At 40.7% G+C, this 23,587-nt stretch overlaps 1 protein-coding gene across 3 annotated transcripts in view; it reads left to right on the top strand.

Moving 5' to 3' along the window:
* The window catches only part of LOC146365152 (mitogen-activated protein kinase kinase kinase 7-like), a 32,847-nt gene extending 9,296 nt beyond the window's left edge, over window positions 1-23,551 (top strand). For all 3 annotated transcript variants that reach the window (XM_084913940.1, XM_084913939.1, XM_084913938.1), the window contains 11 exons: window positions 897-942; window positions 2,061-2,199; window positions 2,717-2,841; window positions 4,674-4,802; window positions 8,732-8,862; window positions 13,616-13,700; window positions 13,846-13,976; window positions 14,088-14,226; window positions 16,280-16,326; window positions 20,158-20,273; window positions 21,587-23,551. In XM_084913940.1, the coding sequence (XP_084770066.1) occupies window positions 909-942; window positions 2,061-2,199; window positions 2,717-2,841; window positions 4,674-4,802; window positions 8,732-8,862; window positions 13,616-13,700; window positions 13,846-13,976; window positions 14,088-14,226; window positions 16,280-16,326; window positions 20,158-20,273; window positions 21,587-21,746 (1,236 nt within the window). In that variant the 5' untranslated portion in view covers window positions 897-908 and the 3' untranslated portion in view covers window positions 21,747-23,551. The remainder of the gene's footprint in view (window positions 1-896; window positions 943-2,060; window positions 2,200-2,716; window positions 2,842-4,673; window positions 4,803-8,731; window positions 8,863-13,615; window positions 13,701-13,845; window positions 13,977-14,087; window positions 14,227-16,279; window positions 16,327-20,157; window positions 20,274-21,586) is intronic.
* Window positions 23,552-23,587: the final 36 nt, after the last annotated feature.

Genomic DNA, 23,587 nt, shown 5'->3' with positions numbered 1-23,587 from the left:
CATTAGCACTCATCAGGCAACGTCTATTAGGGGTGGGGGAAAAATCGATACTGTGTAGTATCGTGATATTTTGTTTGCTAATAATGTATCGATACAGGGACAGCAGAAATCAATATTTTGTTCCAAAAAAATTTTTGTGCTCTGACTTCAGAGCATGTTGATCCTTTTTCTGAGCAAGAATCCTTCACTGTCCAAATGTGTTTAACTTTTTTTTTGGCAGCAATAAACATGACAGTTTACTTATTTTAATTTAAGACGTTTTATTTTAATTAAGTTTAAAACTTTTTTATTTAATGTAAAATTATATTTTGTTTTAATTTACTTTCAAATTCTTCAGTTGCTGAATGGGCTGCATAGTTGTAACAAATTGCATAGTTCAGAATAGCTATAATTGTACCAGATGGTTGCATTCAGTTAAGTTGGACTAGACTGTAATACAAACTGTTCAGTTTGTCAACAATAAAACTGACTGAAATGAGAGAAAGACTGAGTGTGAGACTTTGATATCAGATAAAATGAATAATGATAAAGTTTACCTTTATGTACAGAATCTGAATATCGCAAAATATTTTAAAAAAATTGCAATAATATCGTATCGTGCGTTAAGTATTGTGATAATATCGTATCGTGGGATGTATGGTGATTCCCACCTCTAATGTCTATGGGCAACTGACTGCACTCAGACCAAAGGGGGCTGAATAATTACGCACACCCCACTTTGCAGTTATTTATTTGTAAAAAATGTTTGGAATCATGTATGATTTTCGTTCCACTTCTCAAGTGTAAAATTGATCCATGTTTGTGGCTGTAATGTGACAAAATGTGGCAAAGTTCTCTTGCAAGCCACTGTATCTGGAGGGTATGTGATTTTTATTTATTTTTTTATTCCCCCTCAGGTCTGTCTGGTCATGGAGTATGCAGAATGTGGATCTTTATATAACCGTAAGTCCTACTGTGTCTGAACAAAGAGTTTTTTAAAGGGAAGTTAAGGAGATAGTTACTGAAACATGTTATAGTTTTTTTTCCGTTGCATAGCTTTTCCTAGCTAATAAAAACGTCCTATTATTAGTTCAAAAGGTTTTCAGACCCTTTCATGTTTTCCATATCTTCTTTGTTAACCTTCACAGTGTACTACCTAAGACAAAAATGGATGTCATAAAGCGCCCTGAGTGTTCAGATGGTGTAGAAAAGTGCTCTATAAGAACCAGTCCATTTACCATTTGGCATGTTTACATGTTAAAGTTAAAAGTCTGAATTGCCCTGTTACATAAGTATTCCAAATTTACAAGGTTTTCTTATCAATGATCCTCTTAGTTTGGTTGACCTTTCTTTTGTCTCTCGTTTATAGAAACCATTGGCTTACTTGTTTGACCAAGACTGGTCATTCCTAATTATTGTCTAGTTTGGCTGGGTAGCAAGATCTAAGAACTAGACTGACAAGCTAGACTGGGTTTCAGACTTATTCCATTTTAAGATAATAGAGGCTACTGTGCTCTGGGACACTTTCAGTGCTGCAAAAACATTTTTGGTATCCTTTCCCAGAGCTGTGCCTTGATACAGTCCAAAGTTTAGAATCCCACAGCTCTCTTAGTGTCATGGCTTGGTTCTATCTTACATAACATATGAACATAATAACATATATAATAAAATAGAACATCAGTGAGAGGTGTTTGAGACTTTATAGAAAGCTGTATGGCTTTCCTCATCGTCTTCATTGAATTCAAATAGACACAGGTATCTTCGAATGCAGTTGCAGAAGCATCTTAACGATTGTTGACAAATGTACGATATTCCAATTATGCTGGTTCTAACAGTGTCTGAATATTCGTGGGATATTTTAGTATTTTTAAAAAAACTGCTTAATTATTTAGTAAAGCACAACGTTACAACTATGTAAGTAGTTAATTTTCAAATAAGTCTGGAGGCTACCAAACCGTACCATTCACGCTCTTTACTAATTAATTTCAATGCATTTGAAATAGCAGAAAAATGACAGTCTCACATTATTGTGCTTATTGATATAATCATTATTTCTTTTCATCTCTGCTTCTCACTCAAAGTTCTGCATGGTGCAGACCCACAGCCCTTCTATACAGCATCCCATGCAATGAGCTGGTGTCTGCAGTGTGCCCAGGGAGTTGCCTATCTTCATGCTATGAAGCCAAAGGCTTTAATTCATAGGGACCTCAAACCACCAAAGTAAGATTCTCAATGATACAGATAATGATAAACAGTGCAGAGATTTAAGAGCACTCAAAACCTTTGTGGTGGCATTTTGGAACATGTGTTTTTCCCCCACGGGTTTAAAAAGTATTTCTGTTACAATTTATCTAAAGTATTAGTCACTCGTGGTGTTACCTGCTGATCGGTCTGTTGCTGCTGACCAACATAGCATAATAACTGGCATGGATTGCCATGAAATTTTGTCCACATGTTTATTTTGCCATGATTATGAATCTTTATTTCCTGAAATTTGGCATTTTGAAGCTGACATTTGCAATATCAATCGAAGGAACAGAAGACTGTAAGACTGTTAGACTGCCATGAAATGTCATGCACACATTCACGCTCCACAGAGCATCATCATCTAACTTTTCTTCTAGGCGATATCATATTGATGATGGTATTTTGATCAGTTTTGATGAAGTATACTAGAATATAAATTTTAGATTAACGTTTTTTTGAAAGTCTTAAACCCCTGTCTGTACGGTTCCAGTCTACTGCTTGTGGCTCGTGGTACTGTGCTGAAGATATGTGACTTTGGAACAGCTTGTGATATTCAGACCTACATGACCAACAATAAAGGAAGTGCAGCCTGGATGGCACCAGAAGTATTTGAAGGTCAGCCATGAACAATATTTTTAGATATTAATCAAATCTTTGTTTGTCACAATGAGTACCTAGATTTGTGTCACTCACATTGTTGTTTTAGAAATGGGATTTAACAATCAAGCTTGCTTAATAACACTATGATTTTTCCATTTGATGATCTGGCTAGATGGAAACCTCTACCTATATCACTCATGGGAAGGGTCGCTTCAATAAAAATGATGGTCTTGCCAAGAATCAATTATTTATTTACACATATACCCATTTATACATATACCTTGTATAATCCAAAAAAATCTAGTATTTTTAACCCTTATGTGTTCCTCAAATGAACACACAAAAGATGAAAGTAAACAGGAGTACTCGCAGGCTAAGTATACGGCCAAGAGAGAGGTGGAAAAGGCTTATAGTGAGTTGTTTGAGATGCTGGACACCAAGGAGGGAGAAAAGAACTTGTATCGATTGTCTAGGCGGAGAGCTCAAGCTGGAAAGGATGTGCAGCAGGTTGGAGTGATTAAGGATAGAAATAATTTTACAAGTAAGACATCCACCCATGTTTTTCCTGCAAGATGTTTGCAGTAACCACTACATTGGAGCCATTGTCATGGAAAACAACCACAATTTTGCTCAGAGTAATCAAAGAAATTTCCGCAGTCTTCTCAATCCAAGAAGCAATGGTTGGCCCAGTGTGTCCTTCACGGGACGTTTTTGTGAGGCAATAATAAACCTAACCCTTTAAAGTGACAAGCGATATACCTCTGTGGCAACACTGATCCAGACTGTAGCTGTCATGGTAATGTTGTTCTTTGCTGATTTATCAGCATCTTTAATCTTACCAAGAGGAGCTTCATACTTTCCCTCCACAAGCTGTGTAGAAATAAATTCTGGAAGGTAAACCGGTGTTGATCTGCTCAAAACCCACCCACCTCTTCAATCTTGGACTCATGATCTCATGTTGGTCTCATGTTGTTATATACCACATTAAGAATGCTCAAATCTTGATTATGGAGCTGCCAGGATGGAGGAAAGGAAGCAGACTACAAACAAAATTCAGAGATGTAGTGAAGGAGGACAGGTAGAAGATTGGTATGACAGTAGAGGCACTGTGTTGACCCCTAAAGGAACCAGCCACAAAAAGATGAGATGAACACACAAAAATTTAATATCATTTAATTTAATAACTTAAATTTATTTGATGAAGTATTTGCTGCACTTCACTTATCCCAAATTTTGTAAGCCTTATTCCTAAACGGATTAAATAAATTTTTCATCTCAAAATTCTACATGGAATATCCCAAAAACCCAATGTGAAAAAGGTTACAGTGAAATTCTTCATTAAAAAACAAACAAACAAATATAGCGTGTATATAAATATTTATAGACTTTGGTTCTTAAAATTGAGCTCAGGTGTATCCTGTTTCCACTGATCATTTGTCAGATTTTTCTTCAATTTGATTGGAGTCCATTTGTAGAAAATTCAGTTGATTGGATGTGATTTAGAAAGGCACCCACCTGTCTATATAAGGTCCCATAGTTGATCAAGCAAAGAAGTCCAATGTATTGTCTGTAGATCTTACCAGGAGAAATGAAGCCAGGAAGCCAAAGGGTAGTGGTTTTAAAATGTATGAGAAACCCAGGAAAGATCAGAGTGTTGGCAGGTGTTGAAGGAGGACTACACTTGGTGTCAGTTAATTAACTATGACACGAGGGATATATAAACTTATTTAGTACAACTGCACGAGTTTATCACTGTGAACTACCTAATGACCATCACTTTTAACCTGTATTTTGCTGGCTATAACTTTCAGATTCTTTTAAATATGGTTTTGGTTTATATTCTTCAGGCAGTAACTACAGTGAAAAGTGTGATGTGTTCAGCTGGGGGATTATCCTGTGGGAGGTCATCACACGCAAGAAACCCTTTGACGAGATTGGTGGTTCTGCATTTTGCATAATGTGGGCTGTCCACAGAGGTGAGTAGATTCTATTAGATAGTGAGGACCTTAACAGAGTACAAAAAAAAGTCCTTACTCACCTTGGGGGTAGTCTTTATCCTTCAAGCTCAGGTCCTCCATAAGAGGCCTGGGACCTCGAGGGTCCTGTGCAGCATCTTTGCTGTTCCTAGTACTACACTCCCCTGGACAGACATCTCAGATGTTGTTCCTGGGACCTGCTGTAGTCACTCGCCAGCTTGGGAGTCACTGCCCCGAGCGCTTCAGTTACCACTGGGACCACTGTTGCCTTCATCCTCCAGAGCTTCTCCAGCTCTTCTCTCAGGCGTGTGTGTTTGTGTGAGATCAAAGTAGCATGGGGGGAAGTTGGCCAACTATCGAAGTTACAGAAAGGTGTGATGTGGAAGGTGCCTAAGAAGTACAGCAAGCTTTCCATATCTGAGGCCTTGGAAACTGCCAAGCAAAGACTCATAGCCTTCAAGCCAGGCGCTTAAAGAGGTATACCAGAGAAATAGAAGCAGAAGAATAAACCAGCTGTTCTCCACAGAACAATCCAAGGTGTATTCTCAGTGGCAGGAAACAGCATGACAACAGCAACACCAAGGCTGGAGATGGAGAAATACTGGAAGAGCATATGGGAGAAGGATGCAGCCCATAATGTCAATGCTCAGTGGCTAGTGGATCTAAGAGCAGACTCCAGCTACCTCACTGAACAGGGTCCAGTAACCATCAAAGTGGCAGACATCCAAGAAAGGGTCTCCAGTATGAAGAGTTGGACAGCACCAGGCCCCAACATGGTTCATGCCTGCTGGCTGAAGAAGCTGACTGCACTCCACAAGCGCCTGGCAGCACAAATGACCCAGCTGCTAGTCAATGAGAGACACCTAAAATGGCTAACCAAAGGCCAGACAGTCCTGATCCCCAAGGAGCCCCCAGAAGGGACCGGTCCCATCCAACTACCGGCCAATAACCTGCCTCAGTACCACATGGTTGCTCCTGTCAGGCATCATAGCGGCTGAACAGGCACCTGGCTCAATACATGAGCAGCACATGGAAAGGAATTGGTAGGAATACCAGAGGAGTGAAACACCAGCTACTGATAGATGGAGCAGTCGCCTGAGACTGCAAGACTAGGCTGACCAACCTGTGCACTGCCTGGATTGATTACAAGAAGGCCTATGACTCAATGCCCCACACCTGGATCCTGGAATGCCTAGAACTATACAATATCAACAGGACCCTTAGAGCCTTCATCAGGAACTTAATGGGAATCTGGCGTACAACACTTAGACGCCAACTTCAAGCCTATAGCACAAGTCACCATCAGTGCGGGATCTGTCCCGCTGTCCTCACTGCTGTTCTGCATAGGCCTGAACCCCCTGAATGAGATCATTGACAAGACTGGCTACTGATACAGACTACAGAATGGAGCAATTGTAAGCCACCTCCTCCACATGGATGGCATCAAGCTGTATGCCAAGAGTGAATGATACATCGATTCACTGATCCACACTCCAAGGATCTAAAGCAGCAACATCGGAATGTCATTCAGACTGGAGAAATGTCATCGGATGGTAACGAAGAAAAGGTAGTCAAAACTGAGAGGATCGCACTACTGGAAGGCAACATTGCAGACACTGAGAATAGCTACAAGTACCACAGACAAATAGGAACCACTAAGAGGCCGCTAGGAAAGCTGCAACCATCAAGTACCTGCAGAGAGTAAGGCAAGTTCTGAGTAGTCAGCTGAATTCGAGGAACAAGGTGATGTCGAGAATGACTGTGGTATGATCCTGTGGGACTTCCAGATACAGATGGACAAACTGGTGATGGCTACCCAACTGGACATACAGGGAGTGCAGAATTATTAGGCAAATGAGTATTTTGTCCACATCATCCTCTGCATGCATGTTGTCTTACTCCAAGCTGTATAGGCTCGAAAGCCTACTACCAATTAAGCATATTAGGTGATGTGCATCTCTGTAATGAGAAGGGGTGTGGTCTAATGACATCAACACCCTATATCAGGTGTGCATAATTATTAGGCAACGTCCTTTCCTTTGGCAAAATGGGTCAAAAGAAGGACTTGACAGGCTCAGAAAAGTCAAAAATAGTGAGATATCTTGCAGAGGGATGCAGCAGTCTCAAAATTGCAAAGCTTCTGAAGCGTGATCATCGAACAATCAAGCGTTTCATTCAAAATAGTCAACATGGTCGCAAGAAGCGTGTGGAAAAACCAAGGCACAAAATAACTGCCCATGAACTGAGAAAAGTCAAGCGTGCAGCTGCCAAGATGCCACTTGCCACCAGTTTGGCCATATTTCAGAGCTGCAACATCACTGGAGTGCCCAAAAGCACAAGGTGTGCAATACTCAGAGACATGGCCAAGGTAAGAAAGGCTGAAAGACGACCACCACTGAACAAGACACACAAGCTGAAACGTCAAGACTGGGCCAAGAAATATCTCAAGACTGGTTTTTCTAAGGTTTTATGGACTGATGAAATGAGAGTGAGTCTTGATGGGCCAGATGGATGGGCCCGTGGCTGGATTGGTAAAGGGCAGAGAGCTCCAGTCCGACTCAGACGCCAGCAAGGTGGAGGTGGAGTACTGGTTTGGGCTGGTATCATCAAAGATGAGCTTGTGGGGCCTTTTCGGGTTGAGGATGGAGTCAAGCTCAACTCCCAGTCCTACTGCCAGTTTCTGGAAGACACCTTCTTCAAGCAGTGGTACAGGAAGAAGTCTGCATCCTTCAAGAAAAACATGATTTTCATGCAGGACAATGCTCCATCACACGCGTCCAAGTACTCCACAGCGTGGCTGGCAAGAAAGGGTATAAAAGAAGAAAAACTAATGACATGGCCTCCTTGTTCACCTGATCTGAACCCCATTGAGAACCTGTGGTCCATCATCAAATGTGAGATTTACAAGGAGGGAAAACAGTACACCTCTCTGAACAGTGTCTGGGAGGCTGTGGTTGCTGCTGCACGCAATGTTGATGGTGAACAGATCAAAACACTGACAGAATCCATGGATGGTAGGCTTTTGAGTGTCCTTGCAAAGGTGGCTATATTGGTCGCTGATTTGTTTTTGTTTTGTTTTTGAATGTCAGAAATGTATATTTGTGAATGTGGAGATGTTATATTGGTTTCACTGGTAAAAATAAATAATTGAATGGTATATGGGTATATATTTGTTTTTTGTTAAGTTGCCTAATAATTATGCACAGTAATAGTCACCTGCACACACAGATATCCCCCTAAAATAGCTGAAACTAAAAACAAACTAAAAACTACTTCCACAAACATGCAGCTTTGATATTAATGAGTTTTTTGGGTTCATTGAGAACATGGTTGTTGTTCAATAATAAAATTATTCCTCAAAAATACAACTTGCCTAATAATTCTGCACTCCCTGTAGTAGTGGTTGACAAGCAGGGAAGAGCAACCATGGTGATAGACACATCACGAAGAAGGAACACAAGAACCTGGAGCAGTAGCAAATGGCTCAGAGAAGAGCTCAGAAAGATGTGAAGTGTGAAGGTAACAGTGATTCCAGTGGTAATCAGAGCACTTGGTGCTTATTAAAAAGAGTATGCAAAAAAAGGCAACTACCATTCTGATATTGCTTTACCATTTTTTGTTGTTTTCATTCATCCAGAAATCTCTCTGTAACTGCAGTCTTCAAGTAATTTTTTCACCATCATAATTTTCATCATCTATTCGTGTTCAGTCTGGTCTGAGAAACTTCTAAATTTGTTTGTAGAGTACGAACAAATTCACAAAAATAATTCTGAATTAAATATGTGGGTGAAATGTTTGTCGACGATTTACGAGACATTTGTGTGTACACACCGAATGAGGTCTTTTCTCTTGACATAATACGAAGTTTTGTTCATAATGGTGATAATGGAAACCATTGTTCTCTTCTGGCTGACTGGTTACTACGACAGGTACTCGACCTCCTCTGATCAAAGACCTTCCAGAACCCATAGAGACTCTGATGACACGCTGCTGGGACAAAGAACCCAGCCAGAGGCCATCAATGAATGAGGTCAAAAACACGATGAATCATCTAATGAAGGTATAGTGCCACTACATGGAACCACGAATTATCATTTTATTTCAGTTTGTGTGTACAGTAAAGAAATGAATTATAGCATTTGTTTTCTCAGAAATTCAGTCAAATTTAGGTTCTTCTCTGGATTAATTTTTTTATGATGTGGTTCACTCCATCTCAAATCACCATGAATCTCCTGCTCAGCCCTCATTGTTTTGAATTTTTTCTGCACACTGAAATCTGAGGCGTGTGTTTTAAACAGAGCGATCTAAAAAGATTAAAGGCTGAAGTTTTCACTTTTTCTGTTTTGTTTTGTTTTGTTTTGTACCATCAAAATGAATCTGTCATTTGGGACACTACGTGAGACCGACTTCCCTGGAGGAGTCTGATAATAAACTTTCAAAGATACTTATCCACATTAAAAACTCAAGTGCCAATCTAACTGTTTTTGTGCGTAAAAAGAAATATAGTAAAACAATTAAAAGTAATGACATGACAAATTGGAACTATATCTAGAAACAATTAAACAAATGATCTTTTGAGAAGGTTTTATAAATCAGAACCTAGAGCAGTGTTTCCCAACCACTGTGCCACAGCATATAGTTGTGCCGTGGAAGATTATCTGGTTCCACCTGATTACTACTCTAAGCCAGCAGCATGAGTAACGGGCAGAACAATTACATTCTCTTCCACTAGAGGGCAGTACAACTACCTGCTCAAATTACATCGGTTGCCAACTGCCAGTAAAACAGAAGACGAAGAAGAAATTACATAATAGTCATGCTGTGAGACAACCAGCGCCTAATAACAATAGATAAATATTTGAAAGAAAAAGTAGTCAGTCCGGTTCTGATAAATATTTCTGCCCCGAACTGGGATGATGATAAGTTTATTGGCAAAATAATTCCAGATATGAACTCAAAACAGCTGATTTTTGGTGGAGACTTGAACTGTGTGATGAATGTAACACTTGACCGTTCCAGCTCTAAACCTACAAATCTCTCCAAAAAAGGCAAGATATTATCTGTTTTTATGGCCCAAATAGGTTGTGTTGACCCCTGGCGGTTTTTATTTCCACAAAGTAAGTCGTTTTCTTTTTTTTCTAATGTACATCATTCATATAGTAGAATAGACTATATGAGTACTGAATATTTAACTATTGTAGAGTCAGATCATGCCCCTGTACTTTTCTCTCTACCAATCAGAACGCCCGCCCTGGAAATTAGACCGGACTCTCCTGGCAGAGGAGGGTTTCTGTGAAATGATATAAAAAAAAAAATAGATGACTTTCTAATTTTTAACCAAAAAGATAATGTTTCACCTTCTCTCTTGTGGGAGACACTAAAGGCTGCAATCAGGGGAGAAATCATCTCATATTCGTTTAGAAAACACAAAATGAATTGAAATAGGCAAGAACCATTTCTATGGTAGATGCTCAGTACTCTGTCTCTCCCTCTCCTGAGCTTTATTAAAGGAAGCTAGACCTCCAAATACAGTATAATTTGCTATCAACTGAAAAAACTGAACGTCTTCTGTTAAAGTCACGAGGTTATGTATATGAGCATGGCGATAAAGCCGGACGTTTATTAGCACATCAACTTAAATGCCGCTCAGCCGCACAACAAATCCCACAAACACGAAAAGATGATGGTGAGTTAACAATTGACCCCAAAGAAATTAAAGAAACCTTCACTGCGTTTTATTCAAATCTTTATACATCTGAGATTACAAGTGACTGCTCTGATATGGAGCATTTCTTTAACAATCTTCAGGCTCCTCTTGTAACAGTGGCCCATAGGACTGAAGCTGAACTTCCACTCAATCATGCAAAAGTGACTACTGTACTAAAGGCGATGCAAAATGGCAAGGCACCGGGCCCTGATGGGTATCCTATTGAGTTCTTTAAAATATTTTCTGACAAACTAACAACAATCTTACTTAATGTGTTTAATGATTCTTTGTCTCGTGGGTCACTCCCACAGCCAGTGACTGAAGCATCTATTTTCCTCCTGCTGAAATCAGGTAAAGACAGCACAGAGCCTGGTTCACTCCTAAACTGTGATATAAATCTTGGCTAAGGCTCTTGCCCTACGTCTAGAAACTACAATCCATGACGTAATATCTGCTGACCAAACTGGTTTTATCCCAGGCTGTCACTCATTTACGAATGTCCGTCGGCTCCTAAATGTTATCCACTCTCCTGTGTCCGGCGAGGTGCCTGAGGTGGTTATCACGCTGAATGCAGAGAAAGCATTTGATAGGGTGGAATGGGGTTATCTATTTGCTTGTTTAAAGAAATTTGGTTATGGTCCTAATTTTATCTCATGGATAAGACTTTTATACAGATCACCCAAAGCTTCTATAATCATTAATGGTAAACGTTCACGATATTTTAAGTTGACAAGAGGTACCCGTCAGGGCTGTCCGATCAGCCCATTGTTATTTGCCCTGGCCATAGAGCCCCTCTCTATTACACTCAAAACTGTGTCATCAATTGCAGGTATTTGTAGGATGGATAAAGAGCATAGAGTGTCCCTCCATGCAGATGATCTGTTAATGTATGTATCTGATCCCGTTTCATGTGTCCATATCCTCCACACCCTAAGCAGCTTTGGCTCCTTCTCTGGGTACAAACTGAACTTCAGTGAAAGCGAATGCTATCCTGCTAATGACCTGGCTCTTCAAATACAGAGCAGTGCTATACCTTTCAAAACAGCCAAAAATGGCTTTAAATATCTAGGCATAAATATAACGAGATTTGCACAATCTCTATGAAGAAAATTTCTGCCCGCTACTTGAAAAGGTCAAATCGGACTTAAAGAAATGGAAACCACTTCATCTATCGTTGGCAGGGAACGTAAATAGTATAAAAATGAATATACTCCTCAAGTTTCTTTATCTATTTCAGTGTGTCCCACTTTACCTTCCAAAATCATTTTTTAAATCTATTGATAAAGCTTTGGTCTCATTTATATGGGATGGGGAAAAAACCTAGAATACGCCTGGATCTGTTACAGAGGCCTAAAGACCTAGGTGGCTTAGCCTTTCCAAATTTCGGCCATTAATACTGGGCCTCAAATGTTCAAAAAATAATTTATTGGCTCCACACCCCAGATGAAGATTGGTGCCAAATTGAAGCGGCGTCTTGCATCTCCACCTCCCTTAGAGCCTTGGTCACCTCCAGCCTTCCAATTTCCTCACGGCTGTACACCGACAGTCTTATAGTTATTAACACCCTCAAAATATGGGCTCAATTTTAAAAGAACTTTGGGTTTAAAAATCTTCTCCATTTGAGCCCTATTCATAATAATCACCTTTTCCCTCCCGCCAGATTAGACTCTGAATTTGCTCTTTGGCAGAGACGAGGCATCCATAACCTTTCTGACATGTACATAGACGTGTCTTGGCAAGTTTTCAGGATTTGTCACAAAAATTTGACCTCCCTCGGTCCAGCTTATTTAGATACTTTCAAGTTTGCACTTCCTTCAGCATTATAACCCCAACTTTCCAAATATAACACCATTTACTGGTGTTGATGATCTGTTGAAACTCACATTTAAGCCTAAAGGTCTTATCTCAAGGGTCAGTAATTGTATAGCCTCCTTTAAGAATATAACAATGGCAAAGATCAGAGCGGACTGGGAGGATGAGCTGGGGGTGGACTTAGAGCAGGAGACCTGGGAGAGCGCTCTTTTAAGAGTAAACAACAGCACTTCTTGTGCCAAATTAAACATCATACAGTTCAAGATTCTTCACCGCATTCATTACTCTAAGGCAAGACTGGCCAAAATATTTCCAAACATAGATGCAAGCTGTGAGAGATGTAGAAATCCTTCTGCAGATTTAACACATATGTTTTGGTCATGTCCAACTTTAAAAGCCTACTGCTCAACAATTTTCAAAACACTGTCTGAAGCATTGAATGCTGAGCTTCAGCCCGATGTAGTCATGGGTATATTTGGTGCTACAGATAGAGGACAGAGAACATTAAGGAAAAGCTACAAAAACATAATCGCTTTCACTACACTGCTTGCACACAGAAAGATATTATTGCATTGGAAGTCACAAAAGCCACCCACAGTGGCTCTGTGGTTCAGTGACCTGACACAATTTATACAGCTGTACTCTCAAGGGGCCGAAGGAGAGATTCTTTGCCGTTTGGGATAGTTTGCTAAAACATTTAGAGAAAATTAAAACCGTACCCATCTGATACTCGCTTGGCAGCTACCGTATACCCTTATTGTTGTGATGACGATTAATTTTGTGCAAACTATTGCCTTTTAAGTGCACATCTTTAAATATGGTGAATTTTGATGTACCTCATTTAAAAAAAATTTTTTTCCTCTGGATTGGTGTCCAAGATGTTCTTGGGGTGGGGTATGCATATAAAAGAAGCGTTGTGACTTTGTTACATGTATATCTTTGTATTACATTCTTGACGCTCAATAAAAAAATATTTTAAAAAATTTAAAAAAAGAAAGAAAAAGTAGTCAGTCTGACCTGGTCCTGGAGAAAACTCCTACCCAGATGAAGGCCCTAGCATGGGTAGTGGTCAGAAGGAAGCAAAAAGGGTATACTGGGGGCAAACCGAGCCAATTCTGCTTACACCTGGTGCGCAGGGAAAAATTATCGGAATGCTTTTTGTGACATTTTTGTTTGGTGGTGTGGCGTGTGATTTTTCTAATGTGAAGTATGTGCCGTGACTCCAGAAGGTTGGGAAACACTGGCCTAGAAAGAGTTCTTTAAAAATGCAGGGTGCTATGTGTGCATCTTCCAGTACTTTCCAGGTTCCGATGAACCACTGGATCTTCCTCATCAGTCGTCAGCCAGCAGAAGTGGCTCTTCGTCAGCCACAAGCACGGGTAACCATGCTACAGCTTCTACTAATGCATGATCGCTTCAACAGCTATTTCAGTCTCTGCTAACTTTTTTATAATAGATGTAATTGAAGTCATTCCATGGTAAATCATTAATATTATCACAAATCATTTCTTTATTTCTGCTCAGACTCGTATGCTGACTGCACTATCAACTGTAGCCGGAGTGATGACGACATAGAACACATGAACTCAGTTGGTAGAGAGGAAACCCTGAAAAGTCTCGAGTCCAAATTTCCACTTCAGTTCAAGCCCTCAAAGGTAATAGAACCATAATCACACAGTGATCACACTTCTTCAGTGTTTTGCTTTGAACCTGTTTTATGATTTTATTTTATTATTTTTTATTATTTTATGATTTTCAAATCCCAGAGTCCTGCATTGCGTGCTGGTCTGCCCAGGACCTCAGGTGTGGACACTCAACCAGGGCCTTCCCAAAACTCAACCCACTTGAGCAGTTCTCCAATCAACTCTAGCCAGTCAGAACTGAAGATGACATTCAGCTCCACAGGTAGATTCACACAATATTATTTTCCTGCAAAATAATCATCAATTCAACCTTTAAAATATATGTGTCTGAGTAAATACTGTACCCGCCCCGCCGTGGACACATTGCAGTCATATTAGAAGATAGTAACTGCTGTTGACCTGAAGCAAGGTTTACAAGACGTCTGCCAAATTTAAAGACTGTGGTAAACTAATTTGTTTCTCTGTATACAGACAGTTTTTAGATTGTTTTCTATTTCAGTTTTGCCATCAATGTTCTATAACTCATTGGTTTTTAACTCTACATTTTAAAACATCAAAATAGCTCGTGCTGTGTTAGACCTTTAGAAGCTCAAATTACTATATTTGGATGAGAGGGTGAAGTTACTGTCTAACACTAGCTGTTTGGTTAGCAACCTGCGTTTATAAATTGTATGAGACATGATTAACGCATAGCATTCTGACCACCAACAGGTGAAGTGAAAAACAATGATTTTCTCTTCATTATAGCACCTGTTGGAGGGTGGGATATATTAGGGAGCAAGTGAACATTTTATCCTAAAAAGGTGATGTGTTAGAAGCAGGATAACTGGGGCAAGCGTACGAATTTAAGTGAGTTTGGAGGCCTCACTTTGCTGCTTACAGTGCTTAAATGTTGCTAACATTTTGATGCCCGATACAACAGCACACTTTCAGAATTGAATGGCTTGATGGTGTACATGCCTCGATGGGTCAGGGCTGTTTTGGCAGCAAAAGCGAAACCAACACAATGTCTAAGGAGCTTGGAAAGAAAGCGACTGGACTTGTTAAAGTTTCGAGAAGATGTTTCATCTCTCCAACAGCCACCTCTTGGTTGCACCTCTAAATTGTTTCCATAAAGATTATGAATGGAAATGGAGAAAGCCAACATCCACTGGAAATGAGTCTGACTTGCTGCTGGCGATATGAATCAAGCTGTCACTACAGCTCTACAGAGGCTGAATGACCTGCATCAATAGGCATGATACCCCATACTCCCAAAGTAACCCTTGGAGATGGGGTCGAATGCCTTCACCAAATACTCAGAAAAACCTACCAGGAAGAACCCAGGGACCTACTGGGTCTGATAATGGGTCCAGTGATTTCATCCAAATGGTGCAGAGTGCAGGGTATTTAAACCTATTGGGGGCTGTCCCTTAGGGTTCGTGATCCACTCAAGTGCTTCATCACGTGAGCCGAGGTGTGAAAAATGTTGGATCTCCAGTGTCACCTGTTGTAGCCAACCTTTACATAGAGGAAGTGGAAATTAAAGCTCTTGGCTCTTTCAAGCGGACAGTACCTAGCCACTGTGAAAGATATGCAGATACCTGCTGCTGCTCAGATACCCAGGGGACTGCTCAACTCCACTGCTGCTTGGGTCCAGTGAGAGTCATCTAATACCCTGGGTCGCCTACATGTTGGGTTGTGGCTACAGCTCCCAGTGTATCTGCACTTGCTGCTTCATCATGTACCCATCTCCACAGGACGTTACTGTATGTGTGAGTGTGGGTGGTTCACGAAGGGTTTCAGACCCAACAGTGGTTTCAGACTCATTGGCTACCCTTACCTGGTTCGACCAGACATTTGAAGCTTTTGCCAGGGTGTGGCCACTGTTGCATGCTATTGAATTCAAATAGCTGCGAGGAGCCACAGGTGAGAGTACCAACAAGGAAGGAACTACTCAAAGGACAAACTGCTCCAAGGAGCATGACATGTCCCCTTATCAGTGGTACTACCTCTCCCTGCCACTCCATACAGCCCAACTTCCTTTGACTACCATGACCTGGATGACAGAGAACCTACACAGACAAACCAACACAATAATAGGCAGGTGGTCATAATGTTATGCCTAATCTGTGTAATACCTGGTCAGTGCCTAGTGATAGACTCCTTGTTTGTCTTCTTTGGTAAAACCTCATAACACTTATTTTCTAGTTCAGTCACAGATGTGGCTCAGTGCATGCATTAGTCTGACCACAGTAGCATTAGATGGTTCACTGCCAGTGTTTGGATTTGTGTTTGAAAAGTAAGAGTGTGTGTGTGTGTGTGTGTGTCTTTAGCTACCAATGGAGTAGATGGCTATCTGAAACTGGATTATCAGCTGCAGGTAAGATGGTATTTTTATTGTGCTTACAAACACAAAAACATAGCTGTAGTTCACCATGGTATTGGATAACAGTTTTCTCTGACTTTTCTAGGTGAAGACATATACCCACACACTTACATTTAGTGTTTATGCATGTATTAGTTATTGTTTTGTAAGTATGAGAACTCTAAATTATAAGTAATGTAGAAGATCTGCTAAATTCAGCAAAATATATATTTTGAAGTTTAAAATGTATGTAATACTAAAATGTGATGTTTCTATTTCTTATATGTTTGCTTAAATAAGTAAAATGTGAATATGTTTGAAATTCTGGACATGCAGCCATTTTTGGCCACTACTCCGACTTACCATGGAGGCATCCTTGTCAAAGACCTGAACACCATTTATTTCTGCCATTTGCATCTGTAGTCTCATTCTTTTAGTCACTACCTGTGCTTATGACCACAGGTGAGGATGGGGTCATAGATCAACCACTAAAACTTCACTTTCACACTCAGCTGCTTCTTAACCATGAGCCCCTGAAATGAGACCCAGGAAGAGGGTGATAGATTGCCTGAAGCAGTTAGGACAGGACAGTGCCACTGACCGGACTGCATACTACAGGCTATATCCAGGGGACTCTACACCAAGTCTGTATGGTTTACTGAAGATACATAATCAGGGTGCACCTTTAAGAGCGATTGTCTGTATGATCAACTCGGTCACCTATAACATCTCTAAGTTTCTGGCTTCGATTCTCAATCTGTTGGTATCTGAACACCACATCCAGAACACCTTGGAGTTTGTTGAGAAGGTGAGAGATGTCATTATGGAGGCAGATGAAACCATGGTCTCGTACCACGTTACATCTCTTCACTTGCATCCCAGTCACGGAAGCGTTGGAGGTAGTTCGTAAGAGATTACAGGATGACCCCAACCTCAGCAACAGGACCGCTCTCAGCATCGACCAAGTGTGTTTGAACTGTGTCTTCATTCTACCCTGGAACACCAAGTCATTGGTTCAGGTATGTGGATGACACCTGGGTGAAAATCAAATCTCAGGACGTTCCACAATTCACTGATCACATTAAGTTGGTGGACCGACACATCAAAGGGAGGATATGAAAAGTGGCAGGTTAGCCTTCTTAGACTGTGAGATTTCCATCAGTAATGGGGGACATCTAAAACTGAGGTGTACCGTAAACCTACACATACAGATCAGTATTTAAGGTTTGACTCTCATCATCCACTGGAGCACAAACTGGGAGTCATCAGGACGCTACAACACAGAGCGAACACCATCCCCACTGACACAGCAGCCAGGGAGGCAGAAGAACATCAAGGAGGCCCTGAGTAAATGTGGTCATCCCAGCTGGACTTTTATCAAAGCTGGGAAGGCTCCTAAAGAAAGCTCCAGCCGATCCAGGAGAGAAGGACAACCGCTGCCTAAGTGAAAACCTGTAGTGATCCTGTAACGTGTCAGGAGTATCGGAGCAGTTGAGAAGCATTTTTTTCTAAACACCAGGTCTCTGTGGCTTTTAAACCCTAAAACACACTGCACCAAAAACTGGTCCACCCCAAGGATCGGGTCCCCCGACACAAACAGAGTAACATAGCTGTTAAGTGCAGGAGGATTGCCAGGATTTATACATCGGGGAAACCAAACAACCTCTGGCTAAGAGGATGGCACAACACAGAAGAGCCACCTCGTCAGGCCAGGACTCTGCAGTCTGTTTACACCTACAGGCCAGTGGACACTCTTTCAATGATGAGGATGTAACATCCTGGACAGGGAGGAACGCTGGTTTGAGGGCGGAGTCAAGGAGGCCATTTACGTGAAAAGGGAAAGACCATCTCTGAATGGAGGAGGGGGCCTAAGGGTACATCTGTCACCATCTTACAATGCTGTGATTGCAGCCATTCAACTCTCTGTGAATGGGACTCATGGTTATTGATCGGTGGTCATGACAATTTCTAAATTAATGATCAAGGAGCTGACCTAACAGCGCACTGTTCCTTCAGTGGGCTGGTTTCAGTCATTATGCAAATGTCCTGTTTATAAGATTTGGGGAAAGCTGCACTCAGCAGAGACTGAAGAAGTCACCTGGATGAGTGACGAAACGTTTCTCCCACTGAAAACGCTACGTGGATGATTGAGCATGCATCCATACGTTACTTTAGATGCTGCACCAATCCATCTAGCAGTAAAAAAGAAAAAAAAAGATTATGGTAATTACCATGTGCCAGAATGAGGACCCACACACAAGATCTGCACTTTCTGGTATCTTTTATTTGTAAGGTTTTATTTCCCACTTTATCATAGCACAAGCAGCATTTCAGCTGCTCTTCACACACACACACACACACACACACACACACACACACACACACACTCCTCTGGTCCCGGCACCATCCTTAAAGGGGAGGTGTGTTTTGCTGATGGAGATCAGGTGTGTGTCAGCCTCCCCTGCAGCTGAGCCACAGACTGCACCCCACCACATACCAATGTTGTTAATTAAGGGCAGCCGTGGTATACATCACACTGTATCTCAAACACCTTGAGGTGACTGTGAATTATCTCTTTATAAATAAGATTTAATTGAATGAACTTGACTTGGTGATGGTCTGATGAATTTGCTTAACAAACTCTACTCCACAGCAATTGATTGTCAGTCTGAATTGACCACACTGCTCTTTCTACCGGAAAATCATGGTATTGGACTTAGAGGTGCTAATTTTTATCCACATTGATTCACAGCCAGCTGTAAACCGCCCCGGTGCAAGCTGCAGGCCACCACTCAGTAAAGCCAACAGAACCACTTACCTGGAAAAATATAAAAAGATTATGAATGGAAATGAGAGAAAGCCAACATCCACTGGAAATGAGTCTGCGTTATTGCTGGCGATATGAAATCTAGCTCTCACTACAGCTCTACAGAGACTGAATGACCTGCATCAATAGGCACAGGGTTTGATAATAAGTCTGCGTCTGCCTGATGTGGTCAGGCTGAACCTGCTTCTATCTGTGACATGCACAGGATGCTAGTGGAGGACCTACCATTTCTGGTATTGTGTGGCAAATGCTTATTACGCTCCACAGTGTTGGGCAGTGAGCGTAGAGCCCACTGGAGGACGTCAGGCCCTCAGACCACCCTCATGAAGTCTGTGATTGTTTGGTCATAGAAATTCGCACCAGTGGCTTGCTAAAGGTCATTTTGTAAGACTGGCAGTGCTCATCCTGTTCCTCCTTGGACAAAGGAGCAGACACCAGTCCTGCTGATGGCTTATGGACCTTCTATGGGCCTATTTAACTCTCCTAGAGTAACTGCCTGTCTCCTGGAATCTTCTCCATGCTCTTGAGACTGCTGGGAGACCCAGCAAACCTTCTGCAAATTGCATGTATTGATAGACATACTTGGGGAGTTGTACTACCTGTGCAACTTAGTAGGGTCCAGGTATTGCCTCAGTCAGTAGTGACACTGACCTCAGCCAAATGTAAAACTAGTGAAAAAAAGACAGAGAATATGAGGAGGGAAACCTGTAAAACCATTCATTCAAACCATTTGAGGGTTGTCTCATTGTCGCCCCTTTACTGCACCTGTTATTAACTCCATAAACACCAAAACAGCTGATACTGAGTAACAACCCCCTCTGCTACTAAACTGACAAGTTCAATATTCTAGAAGTTTAACTGACTTGATGTTGTATTCTGATTAAAAACTGTTTCTTTCTTTCTTTCTTTCTTTAATTTAATTTTTTTGAGCATCATAGTAGTATTCTCATCCAGCTGTTATGCTGAAGTCTGCATATGTAGAGTGTTGCATTAACCACAGCGTGTCCCTGTGTTTTCAGCCTCTGGCTCCTTGTCCAAACTCCAAAGAGTCCATGGCTGTGTTTGAGCAGCATATCAGGATGGCTCAGGAGTACCTCAAAGTCCAGTCAGAGATTGCTCTCCTTGTTCAGAGAAAGTAAGTCACATGCACAATATTAACTTAAGCAGAACTGTGAACATCTTAAGATGTGTCATAAGACTGCATGATTTAATCATGCACCTGGAAATGGAAAAATCAATGCCAACATTTAATCTTCAGTGAAAAATGGTGGACTTCCTATTGGGTTTAGGTCTTCAGGCCAATGGACTTTTACACAGGTGTAAAAATGTTAAAATGATTTATGTGAATCCTAGCATGTGGGCTCAACCAATTAAATACGTAGTATGTTAATATGAGCCCATGCTGCTTGAATAGTGTTGCGGTCTGGTCTCTGGGGAGGCCGATCCATGGTTGACAGTGTTAGATTGTGTGTTCTATCCATGTATGCTTTTACTGCACTGGCAGTGTGTTTGGGGTCATTGTCATGTTGAAAATTGAAACTGCTGCCAATCAGTTAGTTTCCATTAAAATCTGTCTGTTCATCATTCTCTGACATGATCTTAAAACACCAGCTGAAAAGCCGTGACAACCTTTGTGTTTTACAGTTGGCTACAGACACTCCCTGTTGTAACTCTCTCTTAAATTCCACTGTATTCACAGTGATTTGAACAAAAAACAAATCTAATTTGGATTCATCTCTCCTGTTGCCACTCATTTTCAGTCCAGTTTTTGCATAATTTGGAATACCTCAGCCTTCTCTCCTCATGTTCATTCTTTAAGAATGGTTTCTCTTCCACTGAGACCATTCGTGATGAGGCTTCAGCAAAGAGTAGACGGATCAACTGAAGGGCCTCTTTCTTAGGCACGTGACTTTGAGATTCATAATTCATCTAGGGGTTGGGTTTTTTGGCCAGTTTCTTTTTATTTTCTTAGAGTGACACTGCACTACACCCTGAATTATGACATGTTATTAGAAAATTATTACTTTTTGCCTGTCATAGTGTTGTCTTTGGCATTTTTCAGAGCATGCTAAAAATATGATTTTGCAATAAGCTGCTTGTAACAAAGGGCCTGAATATAAAATTTAAAGTTGTCTATTATATGTAGATGCAACAAATTCTATTCATTTTTGTAATGTAAATACACACTGAATTCATGGCATTTTTCTGAGAAATCCATCCTCTAAAAACGCACTGTGAAAAAAACAATAAGAATCGAACAATAATGAGCTGGTGTTTCTCTAAACAAGACAAGCAAGAAAGTGAGATTCTGAGTTCATTTGTTTCTCACCAGCAGGCAGCAGCAGAGAGAACGTCCTCTGTGGTGCACTGAAGCAAAATTACAAAAACTGCATTGTCTAAATACTTTTTGGATCTTACTTCATGCATGTCATTCCACCCTCTATGTAGGAAGGAGCTAATGACTGAACTGGAGCAGGATGAAATGGAACAGCAGACCTCGTTTCGACTCATCCAAGAGCGCAGCAATCTGCTGGAGGACAACAGCAGCCTATCAGCCTACTGCCAGGGCCTGAAGAGTAAACTGAGCCTGATGAAGAGCCAGAACTAATAGCACAGCTGGAACAAAATGATGGGTTGCAGCAAGCAGTCCACACCACTGTTGTTTTTACTGTGATCGCTCCCCTTTTGAAAGAAGAGAACAATCACTGGCAGAAAAGCCCGTTATCTTAGAAAATGAGACTCTGCTAACTACATAAGGTACATCAAGATAATATTAAAGGGAAAGTTGTTAATTTGGAATTAAAGCCTTTAAAGTAAAGCTGAATTATAAGTTGATATTCTTTGTTAATGAACCACACTGTGTGTACAATTATTAGGCAAGGTGTATTTTTGAGGATTAATTTTATTATTGAACAGCTACAGTGCTCTCGGTCAATCCACAATGTTAATAAACCTAAATCTGAATGTTTAAGACAGTAAAAGTGAGGTTTTGTCTTTCATAAGAGAATATATATATGAGCACAATTATTAGGCAACTATTATTGTGCAGAATTATTAGGCAACTATTATTGTGCAGAATTATTAGGCAACTAAATGAACAAAACGAACATTTTTCCATCTCACCTGTTTATTTCCATCTGTTAAAGTGAGAATAATAAAACAACTCAAAATTTACATATAAACATTTCTGACATGTCCAAAATAACAATAATAATAATAATCAGGGACTAATATAGCCACCCTTCTTTTCAATAACTGTCACAAGCCTTCCATTCATGGAGTCTGTCAGTGTCCTGATCTGTTGATGATCAATGTTTTGTGCAGCAGCAGCCACAGCCTCCAAGACACTGTTCAGAGAGGTGTACAGGGCCCACAGGTTCTCAATGGGGCTTTTCAGAGTCCTTTAGATCTCTTTTTTTGGCCCATTTTGCCTGAGGAAGACAAGCTGCCTAAAAATTATGCACACCTTTATATAGAGTGTCGGTCTCCTTAGGCCACACCCTCACTCATCACGCAAATACACATCACCTGATGTGCAACATTAAGTTTATACAGCTTGAAGTTGGAAAATATGCATAAAAATTATGATATGGCCAAAATACACACTTGCCTAGTAATTGTGCATGCAGTGTATGGATTTATGATGTGATGTGTAACATTCTTTGAGGCAAGCTGCTTTGAAGGATCCCGGTATTCCCGTGTCTTATAAGATACTTTCGGACAACAGGAACTTTGTCATAGTTGCAGTAACTGTTGACGGTAGATTTCAAATGTCCAATTTTATTTGATTTTATCATTTGCATGATAATGGTCATGAGAATTCTCATGACCATTGATCAAGGCCCACTGATCAAAGACCACTGATGAATTATTTGCATAATTATGATGAAAGAACTGACCTCCCATTGTTCCTTCAGTGGGCTGGTTTCAGTCATTATGCAAATGTCCTGTTTATAAGATTGGGGAAACCTGCAGTCAGCTGAGACTGAAGACGTCACCTGGATCAGTGACGAAACGTTTCTCCCGCTGAAAACGCTACGTCCAGATGAACAGAATCAACTTTTGGAGATTTACTTGCCTGGATGATTGAGCATCAAGACATTGTTGGTTGTGGTTACTCAGCTTATGGTTCAGCAGCAAACTCTTCCATCAGCTGGCAGAGAGGAATGTAAAATTCTTAATAATACAATAAGATAATACTCCATTACAAATAAGGCAGTGTAGTCAGACATAAAAATAAAAAATAAAAATGTACAGTTGGATTGGAGCAGTCTTTTAGAGTTGCAACAATGAGTAAAACTTAGTTCCTCTTGTAAGATTATTTCTGTTCTCTTTTGTACTGTTTGTCAACATGATGCTTTCATCTGATCTTGTAGCAGACCTCTAAGTCTGCAATAAATGAGTAAACAGCCAGCAAGTGTTGTGACTTAATACCATTTTAGCTTCTCA

This window comes from Perissodus microlepis, chromosome 19, assembly GCF_051167445.1.
Source record: "Perissodus microlepis isolate ML-2025 ecotype Zambia chromosome 19, ASM5116744v1, whole genome shotgun sequence".
In the NCBI taxonomy this organism is placed as follows: domain Eukaryota; kingdom Metazoa; phylum Chordata; class Actinopteri; order Cichliformes; family Cichlidae; genus Perissodus; species Perissodus microlepis.
Note: the sequence above shows the minus strand (reverse complement) of the source record. Positions and strands in the feature narration are given on the sequence as shown.